At 37.8% G+C, this 25,367-nt stretch overlaps 1 protein-coding gene across 8 annotated transcripts in view; it reads left to right on the top strand.

Annotated features, from left to right (window-relative positions):
* The window catches only part of LOC132905799 (spectrin beta chain), a 39,816-nt gene that overhangs the window by 11,314 nt on the left and 3,135 nt on the right, over window positions 1–25,367 (top strand). For 2 of the 8 annotated variants that reach the window (XM_060957434.1, XM_060957435.1), the window contains 11 exons: window positions 8,592–8,780; window positions 9,474–15,380; window positions 15,624–15,715; window positions 15,810–15,914; window positions 15,991–16,133; window positions 16,354–16,412; window positions 16,991–17,047; window positions 18,580–18,678; window positions 21,153–21,308; window positions 22,068–22,335; window positions 22,648–22,830. In XM_060957434.1, the coding sequence (XP_060813417.1) occupies window positions 8,645–8,780; window positions 9,474–15,380; window positions 15,624–15,715; window positions 15,810–15,914; window positions 15,991–16,133; window positions 16,354–16,412; window positions 16,991–17,047; window positions 18,580–18,678; window positions 21,153–21,308; window positions 22,068–22,335; window positions 22,648–22,830 (7,205 nt within the window). In that variant the 5' untranslated portion in view covers window positions 8,592–8,644. The remainder of the gene's footprint in view (window positions 1–8,591; window positions 8,781–9,473; window positions 15,381–15,623; window positions 15,716–15,809; window positions 15,915–15,990; window positions 16,134–16,353; window positions 16,413–16,990; window positions 17,048–18,579; window positions 18,679–21,152; window positions 21,309–22,067; window positions 22,336–22,647; window positions 22,831–25,367) is intronic. The other 6 variants (XM_060957436.1, XM_060957437.1, XM_060957438.1 and 3 more) reach the window with 6 other exon arrangements.

Here is a 25,367-nt window from a genome sequence, read left to right as displayed (position 1 = left end):
TCAACCGTCGATTATCTATGAAAATTTTTTCCTAAATTTGTCGGACGATTAATCTTAGAGTAAAATAAGCAAGAGAAAAAGATGACGATGCGAAGACGCAGTAAATCGACGTCTATAAGTAAGAGAGATGAGAAGTAGAAGAATGCTTCTTCCGTTGGAAGTATTGATTTACCAAGAAGTCAACCTACCGCGGAATTCTTATAGCGAAAGAACGTACCTGTCGAGTAATTTTATAATTTCTTTTTAAATAGCGCGTATCTCTTAGCGTAAAACAATTTATTTACGTAAATAAATATAACTCGGAGAAATACAGTGGTATTAATAATACACGTGAGTAATAAGTAAGAAAATATTAATAATTAACAAAAAAATAAAAATTTAATAATAGAATTTACAAGCGAAGATCATAACATTTCTCAATATAATCGCATTTTTCCCTCGCTCTTTTATCATTCTCGTGTTTCTTTTTAGAATGTGAACTGTTACGCGAACTACGGTTTGAGCCTATGATTATCACAAGCTGCCTACGTAATAGGTGTAAACATTTAACATTTGTGTATGCAAGAATTTTTTCCAAATCACTTTGCAAGCAACGGTATTGCAGCTATTAATTTTCCATGACATCCTGTGTCACTTAGAAGATACTTGTTCCATCATCTGCGTATATATTTGAATACTTGAAACATCACGAGTAGTTGGATAGATTACAGAGAGCTAGGAATTAGATACGAAGAGTTAATGAACGTTACAAGCGATCAAACTCGAATAAAAAGTATGGAATTCTTCTGGGTACTGAAGTTTTTCCACGAGTCAATCCTACACTAGAGCGAGTAAAATTAACCTTCCTCGATGATCGTGTCATTCACTTTTGTGATTCACTTCAGCCCGCCCACTGTTAGCCGTCGAGGCAGAGAGCTAATCTTTATACCCTTGCCCCGTTGGTTTGCTTCTCCTCTGCTTTCTGGCAACGCTCATTAAAGTATACCGGTGCTCGCATAATTGCTCTTAATTTACCGTAAGTGTCTGTCAGACACTAAAAGAATTTCATTCATTATTCTCGCTTTACTTTGTTCTGCTCCTTTGGTCTTCGGTCCATTCAAACGATCGGTAAATTGGGTCGACGAGCAACGTCGATTCTTTTCGTTGGATTGCTCGTGCGAAATATATCGGGTGACTTGAAAATACTATATCGACAATTTTGTAAGTGTAGAGCGTCTGAATATTTTCGTTAAATTTAGCAAACTCGGGGATGCATATTTTCGTATCGGAAGATTCTTTTGACAGGGTCGACGTAGGATTTTTATTCTTTCGTTCAAGCCGATTCAGAAAAGTGTATGGAAAATGTCGTAAACCAGATAGACAGAGAAACTCGATTTCTTTTGCTAAATTACAGCGGAACGGTTTGTATAATTGGAGTTCGTAAAATAGAGGAGTTAATCAATTTCCCCTGCTACTTATGATTTTTCGCATAATAGGAGCTCACGTTCAGATAAGTGAACTCGATCAGCCAAAGTTCAGTTAATGGGGCATTGACTAAAATTTCGTTCCATTAAACGGTGTTCTGTTATAATCACGGGAAATGAGATTTTGTGTTTTACTATGATAAAGTACATGTCATCGGGTAACAGCGATATTCCTATATGGATTCATTTGTCGATATCCTCGCGGAGAAGATCGATCAGTTTATTTAAAAAATCGCTCTGCCATTTACGAAGTGACTCAGTATTTGACGTTCGGTGATAATAGAGCTCAAGGTTTCTTTCAGCGTTCAAAGAAATAGTGATTTATGCGTTTTCGATCGAAACAGCGAAAGTATCGGTATAACGTTTATACTTACATTGGAAAGCGTTGATCTAAGTATTTCAGAGGAAACGCGATAACTTTTATCCTACGATCTGACTAGCTGGATGCGTTACGTGTCTAGTAAATGTTCTTTAAATGGTATTGCTTGCATGATTCATTCATTCCATGTTCGAATTACTTTTCTGATATAATCGTGCGGTTAGCGAAGCACAAGGAATATAGCTTAGAACAATTTTATTAAGGAAAAAATGATACAATTTTTTTTAGATATCGATGAAACTATCGATTAATCTAGATATGTCCGAACATTTTCGCCTTTGTCATATTTTTCAAAATAATTAGCATCTTCCCATTACACTCGATCTAAACTAAATATAATATAATTAAATGTTTGTGTCACTGTTACTGCATTCCTTTCAAAGGATAATCGTACATTTCGCAGAATATTGGATAGCAAAAAAAAAAAAAAAAAGAAAAAAAAAGAAGAATGCTATGAATCTTCCAATAATAATAATATGAATAATTTAAATTTTTGAGAGAATTTTTAAATTCAACTCTCGTTGCTAGAACCGCGTACGAAAGAGCGACACCGGGGAAGGGCAGATTGGAGAGGAACAATCGCCTATCAAAGTTCAAAAAGACGAAGCCAAGATCACGATTAGACGAGCGTAGTTCACGTAGGCGGTTGAAATTCGAAAGTACGGATATATCCCGAGGCATCCGTGACCCCGTTGTGTCCTACTCTTACAAATCAAAGGTTAAGCAACGCGTGCAGGAACAGAACTAGGCAATTTTTCTTCTTTCTGGTTAGCTCACGTGTCTGATAATCCTCTAGTATCCTACTCGAAACAGAATTTTTCTTCGTTGACGCTGACTGCCACGTTGGTCATATATGACCGGTCGTGGTTTCTCCTATGACGCCACGGTGGTCATTGGTGACCGGAAAGCTTGAACCTTTTACAATTGTAAAAATTGAATTAAAATTGACAGTCAGGACATTTTGAATATAACCGATAAGTAGAAGATATTTTGAAATAAAAAGTACCCCATTGAACGATTAAACATTTTTATTAGAACACCAATAAAAAAAAAGAAAATGAGAACAAATCTTGCACCTAACGGTGCACTGTGTTTGCATCCATATCTTTCAGGGGTAATCTACGAATATTAGTATAAACACACCTTAAAAAATAATCATAAATGCTGCTTTATAATCATATAATTAAAATTAGAAGTGTGAACATACCTTACTATTATATACAAAATGAGCAAATACCGTTTACCAATATCTTCTACACGTTCCAAGGATATATTTCGCACGTGTTACTTACGAGGAAATAACGAATTCGAATGGTTTATTGAAATAAACGAAGCCTTATTATAATATGTCGCTATCAACTGTTACCAAGGCGCCACGGTGGTCACCCGTGACCACCAATGAGATAAACGGTTCATTGGGGAAGAATGTTGTCTTACATCGTCAATTTATTATTATTTTGCCATTATATGCTTCGAATAACAAAAATACTGCCGTGGCGTCCTCAGCGAAACATGTAATGCGAATGGTGTGGCGGTCAAAGTGTTAAGAGATATCCATGAGGTCTTAACACGTTCGTCGCCCAGCGTGATTCGGCTAAGTTTCCTGCGGGGCCCAAATCCGACCGCCGGTACGCAGAACGTAAATAGAGCGACAAGCAGGAATTCATTGTTTATCGGCTTCGATTCATTGTTTATCCCCTTCGATTCATTATAAGGAAAAGATTATTTATTTCTGAAATGGAGAAAGCGACAAGCTATCCAGCTAGAGTATTCCGAGGGATCTCATGGCGGATATCTCGGATCTTTCATTTAGTCGAGAAGCATACTTGTGAGACGTACATCGGTGATTTTTTCACCCTCAAAATGTTCAGTAAACAGCGTGAAAATATATTTGAAAGTGAGGAGAGTAGTGATAATGGAGTCTAACTAATTTTCGAAGTGCCCAAAATCACCCCAAATGTGTTTGGAATGTTTTAACGAGTACCCATACGATATAGGATAATGTAATATATCATCCAGAATATAAATTAATAAAAAGTATGGTATAATATGTTTTTAATATTTTTATGTTGTATATATAATATCGTATATTTAATTAATTAACTCGAACAAGAAGAGCGTCACCATCGTTTGGTGACGGGGTCCCCACGGAAGTATACCCGTCGCATAGATATATAAAACGTGTTAAGGCGTTTTCTCATTTGGCTGAAACTCCGTTCCGCGCTCAGCAACGAAATGTCACCGTGAAAGAATGACGCCCGTATCCACTTACCGTGGTTTTCCTTGAGTTTTTGCACGGCTACCCGCGCGAATATGTCGTAAGGTCGTGATATATTAGTCGCCGTGCACTTGCTGGAATCGAAGGACCTTTGAAGGACGTGGATCAAGAGCACGAGCCCTGTGGATCAACTTAGTACGAAATTTTAATATCCTGCGGATGGAATCGAAGCTTGGCAATCGTACGAAAACACGGAACCGTGTTCGAACAACAATGTTTATGGATGTTGTTGAAGTGATCGTCACTTCTGAGAAAACTCTACATCTGGTCGTCGGTTTCTCAAGCGCTAAGGTCATCGATAGCGCGTAGACAAAAGAAAGCGTCGAGGAAAGACCATAAGCGGTACACGTGCGACGTTGGTTTCGGCGGTTCTTTCAGTCTCAGGGTAACGTTGCTAGCGAGAGGATCTGGATCGGCTTACATTGTATTTCACATTTTGTACTTTATTATTCACAATATATATACTTTCAATACCTTACGATTTACCCACGCATTTCTTTAATTCCACATATCCACCGAATAACCTTAACAGATGTATCATGCGGGAACTTGATAAATTTTCACAAAAGAAGCGACGAGGGAATAACGATTTCCGAGGATGATTGCGAAATTGGAATTTCTTATGAAAAAGTAGACGGAGATTAGAGACGCTCACCGAGTTGTAGGTGTGCCGTGGACGAATCGATAAAGTTAGAATCAACGTTAGAGAAGAGAAATGTTATAGGAAGAAAGGTTCGACTCTGGAACGAAGAAACGATGATTTTCGAGGATTATATTTTCACGTGATTCTCGAAGTATCCACACTTTAGACAGAAATGTTCGATTATCTGATTATTTCGACAAGTATATTCTAATCGTAGTTTTAGATGATAACAACTTTCTTTTTCTTACGATAAATTTTTACGATAACGATTACCATGAAAATTACGAAATGCAGTTAAGCTACTCTTAACAAGAATACTATAAAAAGTACATCTAAACGCTTCGTCTATTCTGCATTCTTTTAATCCATTTAAAAATAATCCCTAGAAAATTCGAATAAATCCAATTATTCCACCATCACGCAGCTACGTATGGATAGTCCTCAACTATATACTTGGAGCGTGCAACTCGTTTCGTGCAACATTCTGTGCACAGCTTAGCGTAATTATCTTCTCTGCTTTTCATCGCTACTCGTGTGCAAGTACGATTCTCCTTACAAAGAGCCAGAGGAATCTGAATTTCTAAAGAGACTCCGCGTTTTCTACTTGGCGTTATAGATACGTACAGCGCATCGAGCACGTGTGTACTATTTCCAGAGTACGATTCACGCAATCTCCGCCGAGATAACAATCGCCAAGCAATCTTATTTGCACGGGTTTGTCTCTTACGTATTCCGTGTGTAATCTTGGTCAAATTCACTTACAGTCTCTGGAAATCGATCAAAGTATCTGGAGATTTTACGAACGGTACGTATATCGTACTGTAATTAAAACACCTTTGAAATTAGCGGAGGCGAACGAAAGTGCAACTTTTCGATGCCACGAACGCGTGACTAATTCTAGATGTGTACGGAATAATATACCGTAGAAGTTATTCCTGGAACGGCAAATAAAGATTCTGCAGCAGCGTAACCGTGCATATTCTTCAATGAGAAACGGTGAACCTATTAATTGCGGATAAACGCTTGCAGATATTGCTGATAAGGATAAAGATAAGCGGAATCGTGTAAAAGACGAATTGCTATCGTTTAACATATATTAAGAATGAAACGGTGAAACGATATACGCGAGGTTTATGTGCAGTGGTTCACGTAGGTTTTCCAATGCTTCTAGTAGTTTTTTATGTACATTTTATATATTGTTATTGTTATTATGTATATGTTAAACATTTTGAAACAGCACTCTCTTGCAAGTAAAGTTTTTGGTAGCAAAAGTTATGTTAAAAAAGAGAAAAGAGACGTAAATGTCTATTTTACGCGTACACAGAAATCATTCTCTTTATTTTTCAATTTTTATTAACGAAAAAAATCAAATAACACGCACATCGATTATTTCTACGAAACAGTGGACTACTGGAAGCATACGTTTACTGCAAGATTCGTATCTATGTGACTTTTTTTCGAACAACGATACTTATCGTTAGATAAGAAAGTAATTTATTCGCAAAAGTTAATTATAAAAATTTAAAATTCAACGAGACTGCACGGTAATTGGATGTTCGACGTTCGCCGATTCTGATCGAAATGGTAAAGCACGCGTTTGAGACGCGAGTCCTTTTACAGAGCAACGTCAATCCGAGAATGAATAAAACATAATTGCGCGCATGATTTCATCCTGTCGATCGAGCAAACAAACTTTTATAGCGTATCGTTGATTGAAATTACATAACCGAGGCTTTGGAGCGCTGCAAGCGAAGCGCGATGATAAGAATTCTATCGACTGTTCGCGCAATTTTCCTCAAATTCTTTCAGTTTGCCGAGGCGTTCTTTATTCCGCCTCTTGGTCGACGGATATAGCCGTTGGAATTGAAATTGCGCGCTTAAAACTACAGAAATACGTACATACTGTCTTATCTGTTAGTTTTATTTTAAGGCTGATGACGATACGTCGCGAGATAATTTTTTGAAAAAGCTACTAGATTGTTATAATTTCCTGCAGCGATTCTATGCAGTCGCAAGAAGAGTAGAGAAACGAGGTATTTTTGTTCTCGACAAGCAGCGCAATGTTTATCAGATACGCTATGCCACGTTATTAGACCGAAAAGTTATTTTTGCTCGTTACATCATATAAAATAAGACTTTTTATACTACCTGTATAACTGGTCAACAGTTTGTAGACTCTTAAAGAGGAAATATAACACGAAGAAACGTGTAATCAATCGTCTTTTCACTACGTGTACGATTGTTCGTATAAAATTGTAAGAAAAATGCAAGACTGACTGACGTATCATTATCACGAAAACTCGAGCAACTAGGCATTTATCAGATACGTCGCGTTATTAGACTGAAAAATTATATTGGATCGTTACATCAGAGACTTTGTACGATGATTGCAGAGAACGGGTTTATCGCGATCAAATGGAAGGAAAGCAATGTACGATCGTATATTGTCAAGTGCACGTACCGCTTATTTCCAGACGTGTACCGTGAACAACTCGTTGCTTTACGTCCTGAGATCGTGTGGGAGTCGCTCGACGTGCGATTACATCACGCGAATGATGTCACACGTGCGAAATATGCACCAATGGCGTACGAACCCGGCCACAGACGAATGAATAAACCGCTCGTCCCGTTCTTCGTATCCGCGAATTCGTTCCTTCCTGATACCGTAATCCGCAATTGAAACAAATTGTCGTTGGCTAGGTTGTTGATAGCAATTCATCGTTACGTCGACCAAATATGCTAATTACGTATGTACGTATATGTGCAAAGTTATTCTAGGTGGAAGTTCTCAGATGATCTTTTGTGTAGAAAAGTGGAAAAAATATTGAACAAGTTTCGTATCAAGTATTTTTTCTGATCGATTCTAACGAATTGAATTTAGCTCGTTTAATAATCAGTCATGATGACCAAACATCATTATTGTTGTCACCAGTACAACCATTGATACATGATGTACGATTTATAGATGTACGTGCATGTACAGTGATTGTAAAAAGTATTTGAACGTTAAAGTATTGAATTAAGTATTAAATTTAGCACGTTTAATAACATCGTGATGACCAAACATCATTAATGTTGTCACCAGTACAACCATTGATACACGATGTACGATTTATAGATGTACGTGCATGTAGAGTGGTTGTAAAAAGTATTTGAACGTTAAATTATTGAATGAAGTATTGAAGTATTAAATTTACCATGTTTAATAATATCGTGATGACTAAACATCATTAATATTGTCACCAGTACAACCAAACGTCATTGATACGCGATGTACGATTTATAGATGTACGTGCATGTACAGGGGCTATAAAAAGTATTTGAACGTTGAAGTATTGAATTTAGCATGTTCAATAATATCGTGATGACCAAACATCACTAATGTTATCACCAGTACAACCATTGATACACGATGTACGATTTATAGATGTACGTGCATGTACAATGGCTGCAAAAAGTATTTGAACGTTATTTTCAAATGAAGCGTCCTGTTATAAGGTTTTATATATTTTTTTCTTTTCATAGCATGTCTTTCTTTCATAGCAATCTTTATAGCCGTGTGAAATTTTAATATACTTGGACCTATGTAATCAATTAGTACGTGAATGAGATAATAAATACAATATTGTAGAGTTCTCCTAATTACTTTTTATTTAATAGTGGCTAATAATAAAACATTTAATTATCACGTTTGTTTGATTTCATCGATTTCTAAAATTAAACAAAAGGAAAGAAAAAAAAAGGAAAGAAGAAAATGCAAGAAAATTTTGTTCGAATATGAAAATTCTTTACGTATAAAGATCGTAACGTGATGTTATTCTGTTCTAGGAGCACCCTTTCGAAGGGTAAGGAAGAAGTGAGTTGTTGGTCCGATTGACAAGATGACGACCGACATCTCGGTGGTGCGCGGGGGTTGGGACCCCACGCTACAACAAGAGATTGTCGATGAGTACGAATACGACGGAGGAAACTCGAGTTCGAGACTTTTTGAACGTTCACGCATCAAAGCTTTAGCTGGTACGTTCTCTTTTCCTTACTTGTTATCTTTATATTCGTTAACAAAAACGAAATGTTTCTGTTTGATAAATGGTTTCCAATTTTTGTACTATGGAGTATTGTCATTCATGAATTTTTAGAAAACGTGAATGTGATCGAAAAGTACGGTTGGTGCATAGCAGCTTTGTTTCGTAAATTCGTGTATGTATATGTAACTTGTAAGATGCAATTTGTAAATGGCCATAAAGGGCATACTTTGTATACGAATAAGTTTTAGTAGATCGTTGACGATTTACACGATGATGTATCGTTAATTATTTGAGAAATTAAAACGTCAAAGCTAGCTTTGCCACATCCTTTGATATAGATACCGGGTTGATAAGTGTACTTTAAAGTGTGTGGCTATCGTAGAAAATGTTTAGTAGTAGCCTTCCGGTGAATCTAAAATCATTGAGTGAGCACTTGAGGGTATTATAAGAATGTATAGAAAAATAAATATCGCAACAGATATCGTGAGATAGATAGCCTGAATTTATTTGAAAATGAACTACGATACAGTTGTGGACGGCCTGAGAGGTAAAAATAGAAAAGTGATTTTAAAACATTGCAATTTAATAAAGTTTCTATACTTACGTCCTTTTTTTAATCGATTCTGTAGTTAAAATTTTGTTATAATATTTATTCAATTTTCTATTTTCGTGTTTCTTAAACCAGGTGAACGTGAATTGGTACAAAAGAAGACTTTCCAAAAATGGGTCAATTCCCATCTGGTTCGGTGTTCATGCCGAATTGGCGATTTATACGTCGATCTTCGAGACGGCAAAATGCTCATCAAACTTCTCGAGATTCTCTCCGGAGAACGTTTACCACGACCTACGAAAGGAAAAATGCGAATCCATTGTCTAGAAAACGTCGATAAAGCGTTGCAATTCCTTCGAGAGCAACGAGTGCATCTAGAAAATATGGGATCTCACGATATAGTCGATGGAAATCCTCGTTTGAGTCTTGGTCTCATCTGGACCATCATCCTGCGATTCCAAATTCAAGACATTACCATCGAAGAAACGGACAATCAAGAAACGAAATCAGCGAAAGACGCTCTACTTCTTTGGTGTCAAATGAAAACTGCTGGATATCACAATGTAAATGTACGAAATTTCACTACATCATGGCGCGATGGTTTGGCTTTCAACGCCATCATCCATAAACACCGTCCGGATTTGATCCAGTTCGACAAACTTTCCAAATCGAATGCTATTTACAATTTAAACAACGCGTTCAACGTAGCCGAAGACAAGCTTGGTCTGACGAAACTTTTAGATGCTGAAGACATATTCGTCGATCATCCTGACGAAAAATCGATCATCACTTATGTAGTCACGTATTATCATTACTTTTCAAAGATGAAACAGGAGACCGTACAAGGTAAAAGAATAGGCAAAGTGGTTGGTATTGCCATGGAGAATGACCGTATGATACACGAGTACGAAAGTTTAACCAGTGATCTATTGAGATGGATAGAAGGCACCATAGAGGCTTTGGGTGATCGTCGGTTTGCTAACTCTTTAGTAGGAGTGCAATCTCAGCTCTCCCAATTCTCTAATTATCGTACTGTAGAGAAACCTCCGAAGTTTGTCGAGAAAGGCAATTTGGAGGTGTTGCTGTTCACTTTACAGTCGAAGATGCGAGCCAATAATCAAAAACCATATACGCCTAAAGAGGGTAAGATGATCTCGGACATTAACAAAGCGTGGGAGAGGCTAGAAAAGGCGGAACACGAACGTGAATTGGCTCTGCGTGAAGAATTGATTCGTCAGGAGAAATTGGAACAACTAGCAGCGAGATTCAACCGAAAGGCCAGCATGAGAGAGACCTGGTTGTCTGAGAATCAACGTTTGGTTTCTCAGGATAATTTCGGTTTCGATTTAGCTGCTGTAGAAGCTGCAGCCAAGAAGCACGAGGCCATCGAGACAGATATCTTTGCGTATGAAGAACGAGTTCAAGCTGTTATGGCTGTTTCACAGGAATTAGAAGCTGAGAATTATCACGATATCGAACGTATTAATGCTCGGAAAGACAATGTTCTTAGATTGTGGAACTATCTGCTTGAATTGCTTCGTGCTAGAAGGATGAGATTAGAGTTGTCTTTGCAGCTTCAACAGAACTTCCAAGAGATGCTGTACATTCTAGACAGTATGGAAGAAATAAAAATGCGTCTGTTGACCGACGATTATGGAAAGCACTTGATGGGCGTGGAGGATCTTTTGCAGAAACATTCTTTGGTAGAAGCTGATATCAACGTGTTGGGCGAAAGAGTGAAAGCTGTCGTTCAACAGAGCCAGAGATTCTTAGAACACGGAGAAGGTTATCGACCATGTGATCCGACCATCATTGTTGAACGCGTACAACAGCTTGAAGACGCGTACGCTGAATTGGTACGCCTGGCAGTCGAACGCAGAGCCAGATTGGAAGAGTCTCGTAAATTGTGGCAATTCTATTGGGATATGGCCGACGAGGAGAATTGGATAAAGGAGAAGGAACAGATCGTATCGACTGGAGACATTGGTCACGATTTGACGACTATAAATCTGCTGTTGTCCAAACACAAAGCTCTGGAGAATGAAATCCAATCTCATGAACCGCAATTGATGTCTGTGGCTGCTGTTGGAGATGAACTGGTTCGTCAGAAACACTTTGGTTCTGATAGGATTCAGGAGAGGCTCCAAGAAATTCTGGGAATGTGGAATCATCTCCTGGATTTGGCCGCCTTCAGAAGGAAGCGCTTGGAGGAGGCTGTAGACTATCATCAACTGTTTGCAGATGCCGATGACATTGATATTTGGATGCTGGATACACTACGACTCGTGTCATCGGAAGACGTTGGCAGAGACGAAGCCAATGTCCAATCGTTGTTGAAGAAACACAAAGATGTGACGGATGAACTCAAGAACTACGCCACAACTATCGATCAGCTTCGTCAGCAGGCATCGTCTCTTGGTGAACAGGATGCTAAGTCACCGGAAGTGCTGGAAAGATTGGACTCTATAGACTCCAGATACAAGGAACTTATGGAACTCGCCAAGCTTCGCAAACAGAGATTGTTGGATGCATTATCATTGTACAAGTTGTTCAGCGAGTCAGACGGAGTGGAGCAATGGATCGGCGAGAAGAATAGGATGTTGGAGACTATGGTACCAGCCAAGGATATTGAAGACGTTGAGATTATGAAGCACAGATACAATGGTTTCGAAAAAGAAATGTATGCCAACGCTTCGCGAGTTGCTGTGGTCAATCAACTCGCAAGACAATTACTGCACGTTGAACATCCTAATTCTGAGCAGATCGTTGCACGTCAGAACGAGTTGAACCAGAAATGGGCTGAGCTCCGCGAGAAAGCAGAGAACAAACGCGACGAATTGAACTCTGCTCATGGCGTACAGACCTTCCACATTGAATGCCGCGAGACAGTATCTTGGATCGAGGATAAGAAACGTATCCTTCAACAAACAGACAGTTTAGAGATGGATCTGACTGGAGTCATGACTTTGCAACGTCGACTAAGTGGAATGGAGCGCGACTTGGCAGCCATCCAGGCTAAATTGGACGCCTTGGAAATGGAGGCTCAGAATATCCAACAACAGAATCTGGAAGATCCTGAGGTGATTAAGGGAAGGATTGATCAGATACACACTATTTGGGAGCAGTTGACACAGATGTTGAAGGAACGTGATGCAAAATTGGAAGAAGCAGGTGATCTTCACAGATTCCTCAGAGATTTGGATCACTTCCAGGCTTGGTTACGTAGGACACAAACTGATGTGGCCAGCGAAGATACTCCAACTACCTTGGCTGATGCTGAGAAACTCTTGACACAACACCAGAATATCAAGGAAGAGATTGATAATTATACCGATGACTACCAGAAGATGATGGAGTACGGCGAAAGATTGACCAGTGAAGCTGGTGATGGTGATACACAGTACATGTTCCTTAGGGAGAGATTAAACGCCCTGAAGATGGGCTGGGAAGATTTACGCCAGATGTGGGTCAACAGAAAGATCTTACTGTCCAATTCTCTTAATCTGCAAATCTTCGATCGCGACGCACGCCAGGCAGAAGTGCTTTTGTCCCAGCAAGAGCACATTCTCGCTAAGGATGAAACGCCGGCGAACTTCGAACAAGCGGAGCACATGATCAAGCGTCACGAGGCGTTCATGACCACGATGGACGCGAACGACGAGAAAATCAACTCCGTGGTGCAGTTCGCCGGACGACTTGTCGACGAGGGCCACTTCGCGGCGGACAAAGTCAAGAAGAAGGCAGAGAGCATTAACGAGCGTCGTCGAATAAACCGAGAGAAGGCGAATCAGTATATGGAGAAGCTCAAGGATCAGTTACAGTTGCAGATGTTCTTACAGGATTGCGAAGAATTGGGAGAATGGGTTCAGGAGAAGCACATCACCGCTCAAGATGAAACTTATAGAAGTGCCAAGACGGTGCATAGCAAGTGGACTAGGCACCAGGCGTTTGAGGCTGAAATCGCGAGTAATAAGGATCGTCTGCAGCAATTACAACAGGCTGCTGAAGAATTGATTCAACAGAAGCCTGATCTAGCTGAGATCATCAAGCCTAAAGTGGCAGAATTGGCTGACCAGTTCGAGGAACTTGAGACCACTACTCATGATAAAGGTGAACGCCTGTTTGACGCTAATCGTGAAGTTCTTATTCACCAGACTTGCGACGATATTGATTCTTGGATGAATGAACTGGAGAAACAGATTGAAAGCACGGATACTGGTTCTGATTTGGCATCGGTGAATATCTTGATGCAGAAGCAACAAATGATCGAAACGCAGATGGCTGTGAAAGCAAGACAGGTTACCGAGTTGGACAAACAGGCTGAACACTTGCAACGTACGGTACCTGACGACAAGATGGAGGAGATTAAGTGCAAGAAGGAGAAGGTGGCTCAGAGATTCGCCCAACTGAAAGCACCATTGATCGATCGTCAACGTCAGTTAGAGAAGAAGAAGGAAGCTTTCCAATTCAGGCGCGACGTGGAAGACGAGAAGCTCTGGATCGCCGAGAAGATGCCTCAGGCTACCAGTACGGAGTATGGAAATTCATTGTTCAACGTGCACATGCTTAAGAAGAAGAACCAATCTCTGCGGACTGAGATAGAGAACCATGAACCTAGAATCAATCTGGTCTGCAACAACGGACAGAAACTTATAGACGAGGGACACGAAGATAGTCCTGAGTTCCAGAAATTGATACCTGAGTTAACCGAGAAATGGAAGGAGCTGAAGCATGCTGTAGACGACAGGAACAAGCACCTGTTGCAAAACGAAAAGGCACAGCAGTACTTCTTTGATGCGACAGAAGCGGAATCCTGGATGAGCGAACAAGAATTGTATATGATGGTAGAAGACCGTGGCAAGGACGAAATTTCAGCCCAGAACTTGATGAAGAAACACGAGTCTTTGGAACATGCCATGGAAGATTATGCAGAGACCATCCGCCAGCTTGGAGAAACTGCCAGACAGCTTATTAACGATCAACATCCTCTTGTTGACCAGATTGCTGTAAAACAATCACAAGTAGACAAACTGTACGCTGGTTTGAAAGATCTTGCTGGTGAACGTCGAGCTAAATTAGACGACGCTCTTCAATTGTTCATGCTGAGCAGAGAAGTGGACGATCTTGAACAGTGGATCGCAGAAAGAGAATTGGTAGCTGGAAGCCACGAATTGGGTCAGGATTACGATCATGTGACGCTTCTTTGGGAGAGATTCAAAGAGTTTGCTCGAGATACCGAGGCGATAGGCTCGGAAAGAGTGGCGGCAGTGAACGGAATTGCGGATTCTCTAATGGCAAGTGGTCACTCCGATGCTGCTACTATTGCAGAATGGGAGGATGGTTTGAACGAAGTCTGGCAAGATCTGCTAGAATTAATCGAGACTCGTACGCAAATGCTGGAAGCTAGTAAAGAACTGCACAAGTTCTTCCACGATTGCAAAGACGTGCTTGGAAGAATCTTGGAGAAACAGAACGCTATGTCTGACGAATTAGGTCGCGACGCTGGCTCAGTCTCAGCTCTGCAGAGGAAGCACGCCAACTTCATGCAGGATTTATCCACGTTGCAGAGCCAGGTGTCGCAGATCCAAGAGGAATCTGCTACGTTACAGGCTAGTTATTGTGGAGACAAGGCTAGAGAGATCACTAATCGCGAAGGAGAGGTAGTTGCTGCTTGGAACAATCTTCAATCGCTTTGCGATGGTAGAAGAACGAAACTGGAGGATACTGGTGATCTGTTCCGATTCTTCAACATGGTTAGGACTCTGATGATTTGGATGGATGATGTAGTTCGTCAGATGAACACTTCGGAGAAACCTCGCGACGTTGCTGGTGTGGAGTTACTAATGAACAATCATCAAAGTTTGAAAGCCGAAATAGATGCTAGGGAGGACAACCTGATGGCGTGTATCAATCTTGGGAAAGACTTGTTAGCCAGGAACCACTATGCTAGTAGCCAGATTAAGGAGAAATTGGCAGCTTTAACTGATCACAGAAACGCATTGCTGCATAGATGGGAGGAACGTTGGGAGAATCTACAACTGAGTAAATATATAGATATTTTGATTGAACTATTATAATTTATTGTGGATTTTCATGCATTTATAGGAAATTTCAAAGTACAAAAGATCTTTAAAATATCTCAGAAAGAATATAGATTATAAGTAGGTGAAATACATTTTTTAATAGTGTTCATAAAAATACGAATCTACATAAATATCCACAGTCTATTTATCGTGTTAGAAATTATATGATCACCTTATTAATGATATCTGCGTATTATTATAGTTTTGGAGGTCTATCAATTCGCAAGAGACGCAGCAGTTGCTGAAGCATGGTTAGTCGCCCAGGAACCATATCTTATGAGTCAAGAACTTGGCGTAAGTAACGTTAAATTAATTTCTAACATAATTCTTTAACGATATTAATAATATTTGATGAAAATTAATGATACAATAAATGTAATTGTTACAGCACACGATCGATGAAGTGGAGAATCTGATTAAGAAGCACGAAGCGTTTGAAAAATCGGCAGCTGCTCAGGAAGAAAGGTTCAGTGCCTTGCATCGACTCACTACGGTTAGTGTTTTTTCTATGAATCAGAAATATTGATTTGTACAATTTATTCAATGAAAAATATTTGTACGCGCTACAGTTTGAGTTGAAAGAAATGAAGAGGAGAGAACAAGAACGAGAGGAAGAAGAAAGACGCAAGAAGGAGGAGGCCGCAGCAGCCGAGGCAGCTCGATTAGCTAAAGCAACACCAGTAACTAGTCCAGACGAACCACCGAGCGAAAGGTACCATTAAATTTTAATAATTTTCATTACATGTTTTCCTTCGTATCTAGCTAGTAAAATAAAAAATACAATTAGCCAGTAATAAAATTATATGTAGCACTGGATCTAATATATAATAAAAGAATTATAATATAAAACGAATAAAATATTGTAATGGTAACTGGAAAATAATATTAAGGAATATAAGGTATAACAGAGTATAATAATTTTTGTATAACAGAGCCGAAGCAGAAGGTGTACCAACCGGAGAACGTCCCGCCGGAGAAGACGAATCACATGGTAAGATAATAACACATGTACTGCATAATATCTTTTTATCTAAAGACAGTTTGATAAGAGTGTCGTATACGTTGCATTGTAATGTTCACTTTTCAGTGCATTAGAGAATACGAATAGTAATAATCTATTCAAAAAACCGATTAAGATACCTAAGAAAGATAACATTTTCTTTAGATGCTTTAAAACGATATTATCAGTAAATATCTCAATCTAATGTCTTGCAAAAACAATGATAATGCGGGATTGATGATCGTTGAGCGCTCGATTCGACTATAAAGAATTAATAGAAACGTTTTTTTTTCTTTTCTTTTTTTTTATTGTTGTACTAATACAATATGTATCGTCCGATTTTGCTTTCCACGTATTTTGTACACTTAACTCTCAGGCGACTGGTTTTACAAACTGGTTTGTTTGGTTAAGCATGAAATTGCTAACAGCACGTTTATTTTTGCCTTTTTCTCTTTCCAACCTATTATCGTCATTGTGACTCCGTTCCAAATGGAAATCCAATGAATCCCAATTATCGATTCTATCCTATAACGCACCTTAAAATGCGGCACGGAATGCACAAATCGCAGTGGCACATCGCAAGGCTTCTACACGTACACCACAACCTCAAGACAAGCCCAAGGAAGGTGAGTGTCCTGATGAAACAACTATCGTCATTTTTTCGCTAGAAATTTTATCTTTATTTCCAAATGATTATTTCAAACAGATTGTTTTCTTTACCTTTTATGTGACTATATATATATATACATGTTTATCTATTATATGATCAACGCCATATAACGTATTGTGTTTGTACCATTTTAATGACCATTTAATGCATTACACATCTGCTAATTTATTTATCGTATTTTCTATTTCATTTCTTTGCACAATTCATTTTTACATCACTCGATTTCTTTCATTGTGGCTAACGAAAAGTGCAAAGAATTAAAAATCTTTTTCAGAATATAGGGAAATCATTGTATGTTATGATACAGTATATCTTTTACTAATTTTATTATCGTTTCTTAATGACAACACTCTATTAAATACCAGTGCCTTTTTTTATAGAAGTCGATCTAGTTTTTCGAGAATGTCGTGCAATTATATGTTGCTGATTGTTTGTTCAGCAATAGCAACTACGTATCTGTAGTTGGTCTATAAACGAGGCTCTGATATTTGATGATTGAATTGCACTTTATATATAGATCCCGCTATATCGATCCTTTAAGCTGGTGATGGAGCATAAAATCAAATCATCTGGCAGCGTTTTACAGCAGATTTTCTTTAGTTTCCTTCCATGGAAATATTCACCCGAATTGTGCAATTATATTTTGTAAGAAATAATGTAAACCTTTTATTCTTTGCAGAAGCATAAAAATTAGCTTCTGAAATTTTAATTTGATTTTTACACAATTCAGGTCATTCTCATAAATTTCACATGTTCTGTCTTTCAGCATATTCGTAGGCAAATTACTACTGTTTCTCGCTATAATCGCAGCTACGAACCTTTACTTGCTTTTATTAACTATTTTTAGCAGGTGATGGAGTTATTCTACCTGAGACACACGAGTATTTTTAAAAAAATTATTAATAATATTTCAACTGACATCAGGAATATTTTTCAATTAAAATTGAACTTTGCATGAATTATGTAGAAATATTCAATATTTATCGTTCGATTATATACATTCCTATCATACACGAGTTAATATAATAATTTTCCAAATAAAAGTGGTGGGTACAAATTACGTAAATTATGTTCTTTCTCTCGATTAATAGTATACAACAAAATTTAATCTTTATTTGAAAGGTAAGCACACAACAGTGACTTATACGAAAGTTAGTATTCAAATATAACTTGAACTTTGAAGTATGTTTGCATGTGTATCTAACATCTTTCCTATGCAATAGCAGATGCTTTTAGAGCAGCTTGTCTGTTTATTGTTGATCCATCGTAATCTAAAATCCTTATTTCATCTGTGTTTCATTCCACAGTGCTTAACAATCATTCATTATATCTCTCGGAGTATTCTTTGTTTACTTTAACAAGTAATTTTAAAAATGCATTGTTTAGTTGATCGTGTTAGATGTTTTGCTTTCATAGAGTGATGCCTTCACTCTCAGTATAATATGATTCCAAAGTATAGCATGTTATAATTGGTGTGATGGTATATAGTGCATGCTCAGAAACCTGCACGTCTATCCATGCGAGGAGAAGCAACACCACCTGCCACCACCCCCTTGAAACCTTCGCAAGGTCTGTCTAGTCCAACGAGTAAGTCCATTTTAAGGATCAATGTCTTCTTTATTTGTCATTCACAAAAAACTTATAAAATATATCATACTAAAAATTATAATACCAAAGATCAATAGGTCGTCTAATAATACTGGCAGAATTCTTTTCCAGAGTTTCATCGCATTGAAATAATTAATTCCAATATTAAAAAAAGAAGTACAAAACATAGAGAATCTCTTATAGAAGCGAACAAATTTTTTGTCGTAAAAGGAGTTCTCCCTCCGAATAAGATTAAAATTGGAAAAGCTCTGCTTCTTCAGTGGCGTTAACGAAGATACGAATTTATATATACATTGGCGATCTAACGATTATGTGCTAAAGTAGTTTAGCCCGTCGCTTGTATCGTTTAATTTCTCTCTTGGCCCTGCAGGACAGACACCTCCAAATTCGTCGATGAATTCACACGCCTCCAAGATCCTCAGAGTCTCGTCGACAGAACGAGACATGGAAATCTCACTGATCGCGATATGTCGAGTCAATTGGTTTCTATCGATGACGAACAGTCCCTTAAGGCATATTCCTTCTTTTTCATCCAGTACTCCGTACGTTCTCGATATATTCTGATTCTTATCGGATAAAAAGGGTATTTTCATTTCGCCCAGACCACCTTGCTTCCGGGGTGTAATGATCCACGCTAGATGCGCGTACGGAGAATCCGTAGAAATGGCAATTACCTCGCAGCCTGTTTGTCATTTCCAGCGAAATTGAATATTTGAATTTCTTGGTATTATATAATAATTGTAGGAAGTAGAGAGATGCAAAAGAAAACGAACAAAGTGATATATTTAATTTATGAATGTATAATTATATATATATATTTGTATTTTCAATTTCGAAATTGAAAGAGGAAAGTAAAGGAAAGAAAATAAGGGACGAGTAGCGTATACCTAATTTATTGAATTCTTCGATACGATCATTGAATTGTATGATTTCCATAGGGCAGATAAAAGTGAAATCGTAGGGATAAAAGAGCAATATCAGATATTTTCCCTTGTAATCTTTCAGGCATATTTCTTTCATTTTTAAGTCAATTATCGCAATGCCTGACCAGGCTGGTGCTGTAGTGGACAGCGCTGGTACCACGTGTACTTTTGGTTCATGCGGCTTTTGCGGTTGTTCACCGCAACACAAGTCGCTCTGTTCTGTTTTGCCTCTAAGAAACGGGTCGAAAGTCGTCATCATGGTACGTTATAGTGAAATTAATAGCCGTATGAAATCGATATTTCTTTCTATATAAACGCGAATGTTGGCAAATATCGTTTCCAAGAGCAAAAACAAAAGTTGGCAGATTTCCTCTATAAAAATGTCAATGTTACGGTAAATAAATTTCGAAAGTTTCTTCCCTCCACCTGAAAAACACGATGTTCCACAACAAAATCTAATCCTCACGGTATTTTTACTCTTCTTCATCGTCGCCAACAACTACACACGTTCGGTTGATGCGACGTTAAAACCTATTAAAAACGACGTTGTGAAGAGGGAACGAGCTATTTGTACAGTATATTGACTGTTATTGATTTAGGATTTTCAAGGAATACGTTAAAACCTGTTCTAAGCGCTAGATTTCCATAGCAATAACATCTTTATACATACTTAACGTAACATATACACAATAATAACACACATAATAACTTTGTAATATACGGAAGATATAGGGAAATAGAAAAATCGTAGAATTTTAGAGTCATGTCTTTCATAGTAGATTATTAATTACAAATTAATATTACGAGGGAAAAATATGATAGGGTTTCATGAAACATTGCGAACCAGCAAATCAATCACGAATTACGTATCAACAACGAATATTATCATATCTTTCCCGTGTCGACTTTGATTCATTTCTCTGATTAAAAATCACCATCATCATCTTTTTTTACTTCAGTAGTAATAAGACCTACCTGTTTAATAAATCGTCCAGACGTTAGCAAATCTGGCAAAGTAGAGAAACGGTGAAATTAAAAAACTGAAAGGATCGCTGTAACAAACAATTTGAATAAACCAACAAAAATCAATTAGAGATAAAATACCCTTTTCGAACGTGTTATAAATTCACAATCGATCAACATTCTAATAGTATCGCGATCATTTCACGGTAAATACAATTTAAATATTGGAATCGCGTTCTTGTTATCGCAAACTCATCGATTGTGTTTTGTATAATTTCTGATTCTTTTTCTAATAATAATAATAAAAAAAATAATGTTTAAAAAACTTACATCGATGGATGTAAATTTCAAAAGCGGATCATATCTTTGCCAGAATTTGTATCGTGCCGGATAAAGTGAATCTCGCATGAGCATGCGTTGCATGTGCGGCAAAACGATGCGAATTTAACGAACGTTCCCGTCCCTTACTTTCCTTCGACCACAATTCTAAAATAAAACTAGGCTGTCGATGTGACTCGATGTAAGTAGTTAATAACGTGGCGTGTGTTACGTGTGTCGTGTTAAAAGCTCCGAAAGGTGGAAGCGGTTCCGAGTCTGGTACTTTAAGACGTAAGGAACGTAGTCGCAGCAAGTCGCCGTTCAGGAGTTTCCGCTGGAGAAAGTCCGCCAAGTCGCCGAGTTTAGATCGAAGTGGCGTGAGTGACGATGAGCGCAGCATTTCCGGTAAGCAATTCTATTCAAACATCGTGCACACTGGAGTTTTTCTGCTACCGTTATGCCTACCCACCATTTTAATTACGATAATAGCTCGTTAATATCTCTTTAAGTTCGCTTGAGAGTGATATGAATTTAATAAACGTTCAATCACAGCAAAGTAAACTTAATGGAATTAACACTAGTTGATAATCGATCGAAATATATTAATGAATTAATTAACATTTTATTTAGGTAGTGATACGAGCCTCTGGAACATAAACTTTCATATCGTCGAACAAAGACTATTAAATATTTTGCCATTGCAGCTTCATTGATGATCGCAGGAAGCGTTTCCTTAATTTCCTGAATTGTGTACGTGTGTCTGGAATACGTGTACGAGGGATGAATGAAGCATTAGGAATCTGGGCTATGGAAACATTAATAATGTATGCATCCTTCTAATCATACGTGATCAGAATCAAGTTTACGATTGGTGCTGTACGGTGAATGCGTGTACATGTTTGGGTATCTCGATTGCATTCCGGCATTGTTTTATAACGTCTATCTGATTAACTGTTCAGGTCTTCCTACTTGAAATGGATTCCACCCAATGAATGTATAATTGTGTTTGCAGTTGTGTTACACGTTCGAAAGGAAACTGGATGTTGTAACGTAGATTACGTTCTTTTCTCTTTAACTCTTCGCATACTATTCGCCAAGTAGTATAGTTATTTTTTATCTTCTGTCGTTTGTCAGTTTGACTTTAAAATAAATCTGATTTTACAGAACAACGAAGTCCCACCGATGATGAATTCGAGGGCGTGTTGCAACGAAAGCACGAATGGGAGAGCACAACGAAGAAGGCGTCTAATCGGTCCTGGCACAAAGTGTACATGGTCGTTCGTGGACAGAGCTTGTTTGTATATACCGACCAAAAATCATACAAGGCAGCGCCTGATCAACCGTACAAGGGAGAGTCTCCTCTGGACCTTAGAGGAGCGACTATTACTGTGGCCAGCGATTACACTAAGAAGAAACATGTCTTCCGAGTAAAGTGAGTTCTGCTTGTAGTCCCAATATGACAGAGAATGAGAAGAGGAGCAATATTTGGTTGCTGTTTGGCTTCACGCTAAGAATTTATATTAACGATAGAGGAGATTTTACAAAAACTTTTGCCACGGGGTCTGCAACTTTGTGATTTAATTAGACATAATTGCCAATATATTCATAGAAATTACATAATATGATGAATACATATTTTGCTTGAAAAAGTTGAAAATCCTGCTCTCTTCTTTCTGTGATCATAAACGTACAATTTAATATAAATACGATGGAGAAGTATCGATTAAAACTTCGTATCTTTTAGGTCACAAAGCGGATCAGACTTCCTATTCCAGGCTAAAGACGATGCTGAAATGAACGACTGGGTTACCGTGTTGAACCAAGCAGCACAGGGTACATCAGGTGCGGGTACGTCTAGGGCGCATACTCTACCCGCGCCTACACAAGCCGAGACCAAGCGGCGTAGTTTCTTCACTCTCAAGAAAAAGTGAGTCTCTCGTTAGAAGTATCTGACAAAAATTCGGCAAAAAGGCGACCGGATGACCGCGTGCGAAGATACGTAACGCCAACATATCACGTAAAGTAAAAAAAAAAAAAAAGAGATAAAAAGACTACAAGATTGATGGAATTCGATAGGAAACGAAATATCTTTAGCTAAACGCTTCGTTGTTCAAATCTATTATTTTCGTTTCTTTAATCGTCGTTTCTTCTTAAATCGATTACAAATTTTATAAAAACTTCTCGTTATTCATGCCATCTTCCGTGTCATCTGTTCTTCATGCTGATGATCGTCAAATCACTTTCTTTTACCTTTACGAATCGATTACGAGTGCTGTGTCAATTTTTAACGCGAATCATTGTTAGTAAGCATCGTTAATTGCTCGTATTGGAGCATATTTACAGGGTGTGTATGTTTAACTATGGACTTTTTAATGTTTTTTCCTTTCTCTTGCATTAATCATTCAGTAATCTTCATTTTTCGCTAGCTTCTCGTCATCTGTACATTTCTGAGAGCTAAGTAAAACTCCGGTTAAAAGTTCCAGTTAAAAAGCGTGTTCCAAAATGTAGGTATTTTATAAATATTTTGCTTCATTTTCAAAATATCATTGATCATCGTTATACGAGTGGCAAGGTGATCACCTCGGACCGATGAATTATTCACGATTGTTCTAAAGATTCGAGGTTTTCCCGTGTCATTACCATCTCACGGTATACGTTTAACGCTGGCAGACATTTTTCCATTTCATTCGATCACATTTTGCATTTATCATATTTTAGAAAAGCCAAAAAGTAGAAAGTGTGAAACCAATGAACTGTAAGAAAACAGTACACAATTGGAACAACATTTAGAGAGATTGCGGTGAGTCGCATAAATAATCATTAGATCATTTTTACCGTCGTACTACTGCACGATTTTCATTGATCATCGTTTACCAATTTTCTTTTCTCTATCCTTCTGTTACACCTTTTTGTTTCTTTTTTTTGGTTACATTTAATTAGCATATCTGAAAAAGTACAAGAGGAATGTTCTTCCAATTGTGAATGCGGAATGATATATATTATAATCGAAGTTCTCTACAAAAAGGAGAACCTGTACGTGCGGTGCTTAACTGTGTTTCATATGCGCGACCGTAAAAAGTTCCTTGCATAACGTTCAAGTCGCTAATTACAGTCATAACTCGTTATCCGTTATATATATATATATATATACTGCGCTTCATAATTATAAAACTATCCAAAGTTTTCAATTTTTGTACGGTATGTCCACTAAAAATGGAGACTAACTATAGAACCAGCGTAACAGAATACTTTACTATAAAGAATTGAATTTAAGGTAAAATAAAGTGAAACTGTAACAATAATTTCTATAAGTTCTTCTTTTATAATTTTTATAACTTCTGTTTGCTTTTATATGCTTCTAATTAGATTTGGCGTTGTACCTGTATAAAAATTGAGAATCTTAGGTTTTATAGATATGAGGTGCAGTGTATATTCTTTCGAATGATAGCATTTATTGATTTTGAGAAAGATACGATAGCAATTTGAAGTGAAGTAAAAATTTGACATAAAAAGGGAGTGTTAATTTTTACTTGACTTTTTGCAAACACTATTGATTCTATGAAAAATGCTATTCTCTATCTATAGAATCTAGCGAAGCTATGCATAATTGAGTGCTAAAAAGATTTGCCAAGTTACATGTTCCGGCATTAGTAAATTCTGAAGTTATTCTATTTGAAGGTTCTAGAATTTTATAAATTATATAATTTAGTAAAGTCGATAAATATCGCTTGGATATAAACGTGTATGGGTTATAGAAGACCAAATGAGAAACTAGAACGCAAATTAAAAAATGCAAAATATCGTATTTCAGCAAAGAATAGCTTTAATTTCACAAAGTGTAATGTCAGCGGATCAACGAATTGCGATGGATGATTGTCATCCCTAAGCGAGCAGCTGTACTTTAGCGACAAAACATTTCAAGACATGAAAACCGAATATATGAAATGTATGAGTCAAATTTTGACTCATTCGGGAAAAAACAAGAGGAAGAGAATATGAAACACAATCATTTTAATCGTGTCACCAAACAAAGCTCAGTTCACAGGCGCTTTTTTATCAGCATTTTTCATTGCTTTTTCATGAAACATTTCTTTCGTTCGCTCTAGTATAATGTATTGTTATTATTATATATATGCGTAGACACACATGATTTATTGTATATCATTGTTGGATTATATTGCTGCCATCCTTTTGTCATTGCTTCGTTATGTCATCATACATATTATATCATTTGTTCACGCTTCTTTGCTGGTCGGAAAAAAAAGAAAATACTTTCAGAGAAATCATCCTGGTTTTCAGTAAGATACGACACTGTTGCCTTCTACTGTTGGAGGTAAATTTTTGCTGTACACGCGACTTACATAAACGCGTGCAGCTCCTAAATGATAGAGCTGATTCGTGCATATGTACTTTAATTGCCCAGATTTGTGTGTAGTATCCGTACTTGCTCATATTAAACCTTGA

Source organism: Bombus pascuorum, chromosome 4 (assembly GCF_905332965.1).
Source record: "Bombus pascuorum chromosome 4, iyBomPasc1.1, whole genome shotgun sequence".
Lineage (NCBI taxonomy): Eukaryota > Metazoa > Arthropoda > Insecta > Hymenoptera > Apidae > Bombus > Bombus pascuorum.
This window is presented reverse-complemented; position numbering and strand designations above follow the sequence as displayed.